Genomic DNA, 10,431 nt, shown 5'->3' on the forward strand with positions numbered 1-10,431 from the left:
CATAGGCCTTCTTCTTTCCTTTGAGTTTGTGCACGAGCTCCTTGCTCATCCACACAGGTCTCCTGCCACCCTTTCCCGATTTCTTTCTCACAGGGACGCACCGATCCTGAGCTTGGAAGAAGAGGTGCTTAAATGCTGACCAGCTCTCACAGGCCCCCATACCTTCTAACACCCTAGCCCACAGGATAGCTCCAAGTAGGTCCCGGAAGAGATCGAAGTTGGCTCTCCTGAAGTCCAGGGTAGCAATCCTACTTTTTGCTTTACTTCTTCAACTCAGGATCTTGAACTCCACCATCTCGTGGTCACTACAACCCAAGCTGCCCCCGACCTTTACTTCCCTGACAAGCCCTTCTCTATTAGTGAGAATAAGGTCCAGCAGTACCCCTCTCCTCGTCGATTCCTCAACCACCTGCATCAGGAAGTTGTCATCAACACATTGCAGGAACCGTCTGGACCGTGCATGCCTGGCCACATTGCTTTTCCAGCAAATACTGGATAATTGAAGTTCCCCATAAGCACCAGTGCCTGGGATCATGACGCTGCTTCCAGTTGCTTGTGGAAGGCCTCATCAACCTCCTTCTCCTGACCGGGGGGCTTGTGCTCCAAGCCCCTCACCAGCTTCATTGCCTTTGTCTGAACACACTGCAGGACCTCAGTGTCTGTCTCATAGTGAGGGGCCCAAAACTGAATGCAGTACTCATTATCCACCCTCACCGGTGCTGAGTATAGAGGACTGATTTCTTCTCTGCTCTTGCTGTGAAAACACTATTTCTGGTGCAAGCCAGGATGCCATTGGTCTTCTTGGCCAATTGGGCACACTGTTGTTTCATTCAGCTGAGTGTTAACCAATACCCCCAGATCTGTTTCCTCTACACAGTCTTCCAGCCACTCTGCCCCAGGCCTTTAGTGTTGCCTGGGGTTGTTGAGGCCAAAGTGCAGGATGTGGCACTTGGTCTTGTTGAACTTCATCCTGTAGGCTTCAATCCAGCCTGCCCAGAGCCCTCTGTAGGGCCTTCCTACCCCCAAGCGGATCAGCACTTCTGCTCAAGTTGATCTCATTTGCATACTTACTGGGGGTGTGCTCAATCCACTCGTCCTGGTTATCAATAAAGATACCGAACAGGTTAGTCCCCAAAATGGACCCCTCGGTAATATTACTCATGACCAGTCGCCAGCTGGATTTAACTTCATTCACCACCACTCTCTGGGCTTGGCCTTCAGGCCAGTTCTTTACCTGGCAAAGTGTGTACCTGTCCAAGCCATACCCTACCAGCTTCTCTGGGAAAATACTGTGGGAGACAGTGTCAAAGGCTTTGATGAAATCTATGTACACATCACATCAACACATAGAATCATAGAATCACCAAGGTTGGAAAAGACCTAAAAGATCATCCAGTCCAACCATTCACCTATTACCAATAGCTCCCACTAAACCATGTCCCTCAACACAACATCCAGTCTTTGCTTGTACATCCCCAGGGTCGGTGACTCCACCACCTCCCTCGGCAGTCCATTCCAGTGCCTGACCACCCTTTCTGAAAAGTAATACTTCCTAATGTCCAGCTTGAATTTCCCCTGCCGTAGCTTGAAACCATTCCCTCTGGTCCTATCACTAATGACATGAGAGAAGAGGCCGACCCCCAGCTCACTACAGCCTCCCTTCAGGAAGTTATAGAGCACAGGAAGTATAGTTATACATCAACAGCCTTTCCTTCAACCACCTGACAAATCACTCAGTCATATAAGGAGATGAGGTTGGTCAAGCAGGACATGTCTTTCATGAACCAATGCTGGCTGGGCCTGATTCCCTGCTTGTCCTACACATGTTGTGTGATCTCCCTTATGATGATCTGCTCCATAACCTTGCCTGGCACCAAGGTCAGGCTGACAGGCCTGTAGTTCCTTAAATTCCCCTTATGACGCTTCTTGTAGATGGGTGTTATGCTGGCAAGACTCCAATCCTCTGGGACTTCTCTGGTTGACCAGCAGTGCTGGTAGATAATAAACTGCCAAGCTGCTTTCCAACTCTGCCAGCTCCCTCAGCACCCTTTGGTGCATCTCATCTGGCCCCATGAACATGTGGCAGTCCAGATGAAGCGCTAGGTCTGTTTCTATCAGAATCGTGGGGAGGTTTGTTCATCCCAGACTTCCAGGTCAGGCTAGAGTACCTCATGGATAACTAGTCTGACTTTTAAAGAGAGATGTAAGGGAGATATTGAGAACTTCAGTCTTTTCTTTTTTTCCCAGTGGACATGTTCTCTCCTGCATCCACTAGGATGGAGATTCTCCTTAGCCCTCCTCTTACTATTTGTAAAAAAAAGTTTTTTGTTTTCTCTTAACCCAACACCAAGTTGAGCTCAAGCTGGGCTTCTGTTCTTTCTATCTCCCTACGCATACTGACAACTTCTTTGTACTTTCCTTGAGTTGCCCATCCCTTCTTCCACAGGAGGCAAATTCTCTTTTTCTCCTGGAGCCTCAGGAAAAGCTCCCTGTTCATCCACTCTGGTTGTCTTCCCCACCAGCTCATCTTGCGCAAGGGGATAACCTGTTCCTGTGCCTTTAAGACTTCCTTCTTCCAGAGTGACTTCCTGGACCCCTTTGCCCTTCAGGTCTGAATTCCAAGGGGCCCTCCCTACTGGTGTCCTGAGAAGTTCAAAGTTTGCCCTCCAGAAGTCCAAAGCAGCAGTTTTGCTGCACCCCCTTCCTTCACCAGGAATCGAGAACTCTCCCATTTTGCAGTCACTCTGTCCAAGACAGCTCCTGACCTCCATGTTTCCCACCAGTCTTCTTCTGTGAACACCAGGTCTAGCAGGGCATCTCTCCTGGTAGTCTCTTTTACCAGCTGTGTTAGGATGATGCAGGATGACATTTTACTTTAATTCAAAGTGTTAAGGCAGTAAATGATCATGTATACTTTTTTGCATGTGATGGACTAAAAACAGATTATGTTGCTATCATCCAAATGTTTCTTTTTCAGTTTAAATTCAGAAGTTAGCTAAATCCTTCTTTAATGCATGCAGTTCTGAACAGACTGGAAAAACATAATAATTTGAAGAGGGTTTCTGTGTCTTTCTGCGATTCACGTGCACTTAGTAGGTTCAAAAATAGTTTGCTTTGATTAGCAGGAAGGTGGGTTCCTAGTAGTGTGTTTTATTTTGTTCAGGTGCTGGTTTTTGGTTGGTTGTTTTTTTCTTTTGAAGTGTTCAGATCATGTTATTTTAGGAGATGTGTGATGCGTAATTCAAGACAAGTTCTGAATTTGTTAGTCGAACTACTGACTTGGTTTCAATTAGCAAAGTTGCAGCCAATGGAAGAAGTTGGCATGAAGGGAATGAGTAGAATAACTGAAGAGTAGGCTTGTAAAATAGAACCTGGTACATTTTTATTTTCTCAGGTCCTTAAACAACTACCTCCCAAAAAAGATCACATTGAATTATGTGCCATGTCTGAGAAGCAAGAGCAACTATACTGTGATCTCTTAAACAAGCTGAAGAAAACTATGAAGAGTAACGGTATATGATGGCTTCATTTCCTTTTGCTGTTTTTTTTTTTTCCTAAGCTTAGATTTCTGTTGAGTGGAACTACAAAGTTTTTGCTTTGTAAAGATGTTTAATACTCATAAAGTGACTATATCCCTTCTGTGATTTATTTTTAAATAGCGGAAATATTGAATATAAGGAGTTTTCCTTAACTAATGTTCTCCTGAGAGATGAAGATGCATCCAGATGTGTGCTGCTTCTGAATATACCTTATTTTTTTGTTGGCAGAGAAAAACTCTGATATGGGAAATGCAATGATGCAACTTAGAAAAATGGCTAATCACCCTCTCTTACATCGTCAGTATTACACAGCTGACAAACTCAAGACAATGTCTAAACTTATGCTCAAGGTAAGGTGATGAGATTCAGCAGCAGTCTCTAATTCCTCAGAATTTTTATTGTAACTTGAATTTACTTTTGTTGTCAGTCCTTAGATCAAAAGTGTGTCTTTGTAAATCTTAATTCATTATTGCTGCTTTTTGTTTTTTCTGCATCTAACCAGCCAAGTTCTGTGTGTTTTAACACTCTGTCTTCTGGAACCAAGGTTAAATGGAGAGAATAGTTCTGAGATTGCAGTTATCATCTTTTCTATGACCCTTACCCTTTAACACCTCTTCCCTCTAAACCAAAACTTAAAACCATAATACTTAAGAAAATGTCTCAGGAGGAGGGCATCTGGGTTTATTAGTGTTTTCTGAGCAGCAAGGAATCTAGGCGATATAGATGTAAAAACAGGGTACTGATGTATTCAAGTATTGAGAGTTTTTTGGTCACACATCTGCGTTTAGTGCCTGTGGAGTTGGGGAAAAATTATTGCATCTTTCTAAAGTGCAGACATAAGAGATCTTGGGACACGCAGGAAGGTGTACTCTGAGAAAGCTGCAGCTGGCTTTGAGTATCTGTAGCTTTGCTAAAAATAAAGCCAGTCAGGGTTGGGGGGAAGGGAAGAAGTCATTCATTTTTATGAAGGATTCTTGTCCCTTTTTTATTCCTTCTCATGCCATCGTACTCTCCAGATGTGGCTTTCTTTTCCTCTTTCTTCCAGGCATGACATCCCTCTACCCACCCTACATCTTGGGCTGGGCTTCCCATGTCTTCTACCATCTAACCAAGGATTGGATCTCCCTTTTAGGGAGTGTGTCTTCAGGGGAAGAGGTCTGATACAGGGGCAAAAGATCGTAGGGCTTGATGAGAACTAGGTAATGGCTGTGGAGGTTGAGAATATACTTAGTTTTTGATAGCACAAACTCTTGTAAGAGTTAAATTGTAAAGTAACAATCTTCTATTATAAACCTGGGGTTGCAGATTTCATCTTCTGTTGCTTGCATGAGCCATGCTCTGGCATTTGTCAATGTCTAGTTGTGCTGCTTTTTGTTCTTACAGAAACTGTGGATGTAATTGGTTTTTGATTTCCTTGTCTGTGTATCAAGATTGTATATTGTATTGTTTTCCTTCATTTTTGCTAATAGGAACCCACACATTGTGACGCAAATCCTGACCTTATCTTTGAAGATATGACAGTAATGACAGATTTTGAACTGCATTTGCTTTGTAAGCAATATACTCATGTCAGTGACTTCAAGTTAGATATGGATCAGATTTTGGATTCGGGAAAGTTTAGAGTATTGGAACGCCTTCTATCTGACCTTAAAGAGAAGGTTTGTACTACAAATCATTGAAATGTCCTTTGCTGTCTTTATAATGGCTGGCACCAAAAAAACCCTCACCATGTGGTCACAAGCAGCTGTATGTGCTACTCAGTTGCTTTTGTATGGAGTATTACAGTCTGATTTAATGTGCATGCAGTGCACTGCTTTTAACATGTAGTCCTACTTTTGCACTTTGCTCTATAGACAATAAGATTACACAGTGAAAGTAAGCTTCCTCATTTTTCAAGTGTTGAATTTTCTAACCCAAGTTAACATGACAGTTAGTAGGTAGGCACAGTATCGCTTTCACAGCTCATAAGGGTTGAATCATCTGACTTTTTTTTGGCCTTTGAATAAGACTATTAATTTGGCTTAATACATGGCTTTCATGTTTATGTTCATTTTAACATGAACATAAGGTGTCATTTTTTGAGTTACAAACTCACACTGGCTTATTGTGCAAATAAGCATGTAGCCAAATATTTCAACAGAGATCTATGATATGGAAAACAGCTCAAATTTAACAGTTTTTAACATATTTTTATAGGTCTGTCATTCTTGCACTTGACTTGTGATTTCTAGATTGCTTAATTGACCCAAGTACAAAATAACTAAAAAAACTTCTGACTCTAACTAAAGGTGGATTAACACAACAGAAATGCTTTACACGTTTTATTAAAAGTCAGTCTGCAGTCTTAGTAATGTCAGCTTCGTTTTTCAGTTTGGAAATCAGGGATTCTAAGTAAAATCACTTTTTAAATGCAAATAATACATTTGTCTAGTTCATCACTTTAACTGAAGTGTTTTAAAACTTTTGTTTTTCTATGTCATTTCCAGGGTGACAGAGTTGTGTTGTTTAGCCAGTTTACAATGGTACTGGATATCTTGGAAGTTTTCCTAAAACATTGGCAACACAGGTATATTAGGTTGGATGGAAAAACACAGATTTCTGACAGGTATGTGACTTCTGTTTGTTTTCTGAAGGCAGTTGAAGAAATGGATTTGCCGTTTGCAGAGAGGATCTGACTTACTAACCTTTGTTTTCTAACATATAGAATTTTGTATTTGCTGGGAATTTACTCTAGTAGGAGTTTAATGTTGAATTTCAGATTGCCTTAACAAGGTTGAGGCTGAAAGGTGAGTTTAGAAGATCAGATTGTCATTAGCATATCCAACTGGAAAACTTTCAACTTTGCTATAAATGATGTTTTGATTTGCTTTTATGTCAGCATGACTTTTGTTAAGGCTCACCTGTAGACACTTCCCGTTTCCTGGAATCTTTTTTTCAGATGCTCTTTTCTTCTTTCAATGATCAAGTTATTGGTATGATGTTACTTCCCACTTGCAGCTGAAATCTCTACTCTTCTTAACTTTCAAGTGCAATTAGTGCAAGACAGTTGTGAACCTAAATTCTTCACTGTCCTGTCACCTGTTTTGCCATAGTCCTCCCCAACCTCCTCCACCAGCTTATTCTTTGTATTCCGTGATGATAATCCAAAATCTTATTCCAAACATCACTTCATTCTTTGCTCTGTCTTACCAATCTTTAAGTATGTTCTGGTCACCCCTTAGAATTGTCACACCTTTTCCTTTATGCCTAACATCTGTACTTTTGAGTTGCTTTGCAATCCCCCTGGCCTCTTCCTCAGATCATAATTATAACTTCTATATTTAACTCTGAAGCAAGAGTTTTGTTGTTTTCTAAGACCTGATGCATGTGTTCCTATGTTCCGTAGGATACATCTAATAGATGAGTTCAATACAGATATGGGTATATTTGTGTTCCTCCTGTCAACCAAAGCTGGCGGCTTGGGAATCAATCTGACTTCAGCGAATGTTGTTATTCTTCATGACATCGATTGCAATCCATACAATGATAAGCAAGCAGAAGATCGATGCCATAGAGTAGGTCAAACAAGGTAAGACTTCTTAGTTATGATGCTTGTTTCTCTTGGAGGCAAACAGTTTGATTTAAAGATTCCATTTTAATCAGATTTCTCTAAGCCGTCTCTGGATTGCTTGGAAGCTAAATAGTTGCAGTTGTCTTACAATTGCATGGTTGTAGGTGGAACTAACCTTAATTACATTCTACTCTAATTTTTCATTTTTCTGCAGTTCACTTCAGTTTTTAGCACCAGAAATTTATATGAAGACTGGTCGCAAGTCATTGGAACTGGCTGAAAAAGCTGGTTGTTTTCTTCCAAAGACTTCTAAGCTTTAAAATGCCGCAGTGCCTTGAAGAAAGGATCAGTTTTCTGCTCTGTTTTCTTCACTAAGGAATAGGTTGTGAGCCATAGAATGTGTTTAGTAAATGGTATTTTGCTTGTAGTATCAGATTGAGAAATATTCAGTTGTTTCTATGAACGTGAGTTTTTTGAGACCATACAGACCCTTGTGCTGGCTGAGGAGAAAACAAGTTTTCTGTCAGTATGGAGCATAACTGGTCCAAAGAGAGAAACTGTCTGCTTTAGTATTGTTGTAAACTACTGCCATTCAAACAAAGGCATAAGTCCTTTCCTTTTACACTGATCCAAAGAAACTGTAAAGATGTATTTATCCTATTTTGTGCTTTTCAGAGAAGTAAAAGTCATAAAGCTGATCAGTAAAGGGACTATTGAAGAATCCATGCTCAAAATGAATCAGCAGAAATTGAAGTTAGAACAAGATATGACTGCAGCAGATTTGGGTAAGTCTCTTGCCAGAAATGATTTCACCTTACATGAGTTAAGGAGATCACTGCAATATATTATTCCAAAAAACTGCACTCGTAATTAAGATGAGACAATATTTAGTTCCACTTTAAACTAGAAAATGTATTGTGCCAGTTTACTTTTCAGCTTGACAGGAAGTGTCCCTTGAATCTGACACGCAGACCAAATGCTTGCAAGTAGAGGATTGTGTACAGTTTTGAGATTCTAGACTTTTGTCAGTTTATGTAAGATACTTATTGCTCTACTAATGTATGTTTTGATTCTTCAGGAGAAGAAGGGGCCATTCCAGCAGATATAGCCACGCTATTGAAAGCCTCATTAGGTCTCTAAATTGTAAATATGTGGAATTTAAGGAAGAAATGAAATGCCATACCCCCGAGGACTCTTATGTTATTGATGACCATGAGTTTTCTGAAGTTTTATAACTTTTTGTAGTTTCTTCATTTTATTCCTCATGGTATTGATAATTTTTAACACTGGTAGCATTCTTTCGATGCTTGAAAACATAAACAGTACAAGTCTATCAACATCAGATGCTGAAGAAACATTATTTTACAGGACGTTTTTCAAAATGGGGACCTACGTAGTAATTGTTTTAATAAATCTGCTACTGCTTAAGATTTGTCAGTATTTTTGTAATTATTTCTACCTCCAGACATATAAATAAACTGTCTGTTTCACTGGATTATGCTTGTAGATTTCTTTTATATGTGCCTTATTTGACAATGCCTAAGTCTGTTTCTGCTTGTTCTGGTTCTTTTGACGTACTGTCCTGGTTTTGTATCAATTTGTTCAAATAAAATTCCATGCATTATCAACACGTTCTCATGTTGTGGTTATTGGGTGAGGAGGGTGGAACTGATGACTTGCATGATACAAATCAGAGGCAGCTTTCAAACTATCCAAAATGCTCCATTTGACCTGACTTCTCTTATCTGTTAGTAAATATTTACTATTATCTCATTGTATTCAAATAAAAGTTGCTTTAGAATACAGATTATGAAAATGGGAGTTCCTGCCTGTAGCAGAAATGCTAAGTCACAGCCTGAAGCAGTGATTGAACACCTGGTGGAAGGCAGGGCCAGCAGGGGAGCTCAGGTGCATGCATTGTACCTGAGTGATTGGAAGGGATGGAGCCAGGATCTACCCCTTCCCAGACCTTATTTAAGGGTTGGCAGTGGATGCAAGGCTATTTTCTTGAAAATCCCTGTGTATCTGAGGCCTTTTTGAAGGTAAGAAGCATCTTTTCTTTATTTCTGTGCCTAAAACTGCTGCATTTGAGCAGGTCTTTGCTTGCTGCAGCCTAGGATCTTGCTACTCTGCTGTCATGCTGTCACTGCTGCGCTTTCCTTTGTATTACAGTGATGAGTTTTCTATTCAGGTTGTAATTTTCTTAGTCAGTCCTGGAGATACCAGGTCTATGGTCTGATAGTGAAGTGCCCTAGTTGCAGAACTTATGTCACAGGATTGCAGAACTGTAGGGATTGGAAGGGACCTCTAGAAATCATTGAGTTTAGTTCCCCTTCTAAGGCAGGCTCCTGTAGCAGGTTCATGGCTAAGTGTGCAGGCAGATCTTGAGTATCTCTGTAGAAGGAGAGTCCGCTATCTCTTCGTACATCTTGTTCCAGTGCTTTATCACTGATAGTAAATAAGTTCATTCTTGTGTTAGTGTGGAGCTTCCCGTGTTATAGATTCTGCCCGTTGTCCCTTTTTCTTTTGTTGCTCACCACCAAGAGTCTTATCTCTTACGGCTTGGCTTCAACACTTGAGATATTTATAAACAGTGATGAGATTCCCTCTCAGGAAACAAAAAATTATGGGGAGCTACAACAAGGCATGCAGGAATTGCAAGGGCAAATGGAGACTGCATATTCAAATCTATGCAGGAATGAACCTTGCTTCTTTTTCTGCTGGTACCTGTTAGTTTCTGAACTGCTTAGTGGTTGATTTATGTCACTTCTAGAGCTTAATGAAGTAAGGCTCATCGGAGTGGGGGCAGGGGGAAAGAATAGCTGTGAAGGAGAGCAATTTCCTATCATCGTCCATTTTCAGCCCAGTCTCTTTTAAATGGATAAACCACTATGAGCAGTGGAGTCCTCTTACGAGTGCTTGTTTTCCCCTTGAGCTTGGGTAAACCTATTTCATCTATAACTATCCCTGTTTTCAGCAGCTCCACTGACCTATTTACCCTGTTGCTAGAAGAACAAACTTTTGGCATGTTCCATTTATTTTGTTCTAAATTTAGTTTTCACCCCTGCCACTGTTGTTTGTTGGTTTTACTGGATAAATGCTGAGCAATTGAATGTTTTTGCAGCTGGTGTGCTTATAGCTGGTGCTGATGTGGGCAGCGTCTCAGCTGGGCAGCTGCAGTTTATGGTAATGGCACAGCAGGAACTGCAGGAGGCTAAGGAAGTGTTGGAGGAACTTGACATCTCTTGAGCAAGTGAGTAGTTTTCATCAGTGCTGCCTAGTGTTCTTAATCCTCCCAAGCACTTCTCATCTTGTTTAACCTGGCTTCCTTGAGAAAGTCAA

General features: G+C 40.9%; 1 protein-coding gene and 1 long non-coding RNA gene across 2 annotated transcripts in view; both read left to right on the forward strand.

Annotated features, from left to right (window-relative positions):
* Nucleotides 1-8,698, forward strand: part of SMARCAD1 (SWI/SNF-related, matrix-associated actin-dependent regulator of chromatin, subfamily a, containing DEAD/H box 1) — a 44,933-nt gene extending 36,235 nt beyond the window's left edge. Inside the window, exons 18-24 of the mRNA XM_042871498.1 lie at nucleotides 3,395-3,512; nucleotides 3,768-3,889; nucleotides 5,009-5,197; nucleotides 6,026-6,144; nucleotides 6,925-7,107; nucleotides 7,765-7,874; nucleotides 8,168-8,698. Coding sequence (XP_042727432.1) covers nucleotides 3,395-3,512; nucleotides 3,768-3,889; nucleotides 5,009-5,197; nucleotides 6,026-6,144; nucleotides 6,925-7,107; nucleotides 7,765-7,874; nucleotides 8,168-8,229 — 903 coding nt within the window. The 3' untranslated portion in view covers nucleotides 8,230-8,698. The remainder of the gene's footprint in view (nucleotides 1-3,394; nucleotides 3,513-3,767; nucleotides 3,890-5,008; nucleotides 5,198-6,025; nucleotides 6,145-6,924; nucleotides 7,108-7,764; nucleotides 7,875-8,167) is intronic.
* Nucleotides 8,699-10,210: 1,512 nt separating this feature from the next.
* LOC122180020 overlaps nucleotides 10,211-10,431 on the forward strand; it is a 36,186-nt gene continuing 35,965 nt past the window's right edge. Inside the window, exon 1 of the long non-coding RNA XR_006178897.1 lies at nucleotides 10,211-10,342. This is a non-coding gene — a long non-coding RNA (uncharacterized LOC122180020). The remainder of the gene's footprint in view (nucleotides 10,343-10,431) is intronic.

This window comes from Lagopus leucura, unplaced genomic scaffold (assembly GCF_019238085.1).
Source record: "Lagopus leucura isolate 7727_CA_CO unplaced genomic scaffold, USGS_WTPT01 Super-Scaffold_100004, whole genome shotgun sequence".
NCBI classification, from domain to species: domain Eukaryota; kingdom Metazoa; phylum Chordata; class Aves; order Galliformes; family Phasianidae; genus Lagopus; species Lagopus leucura.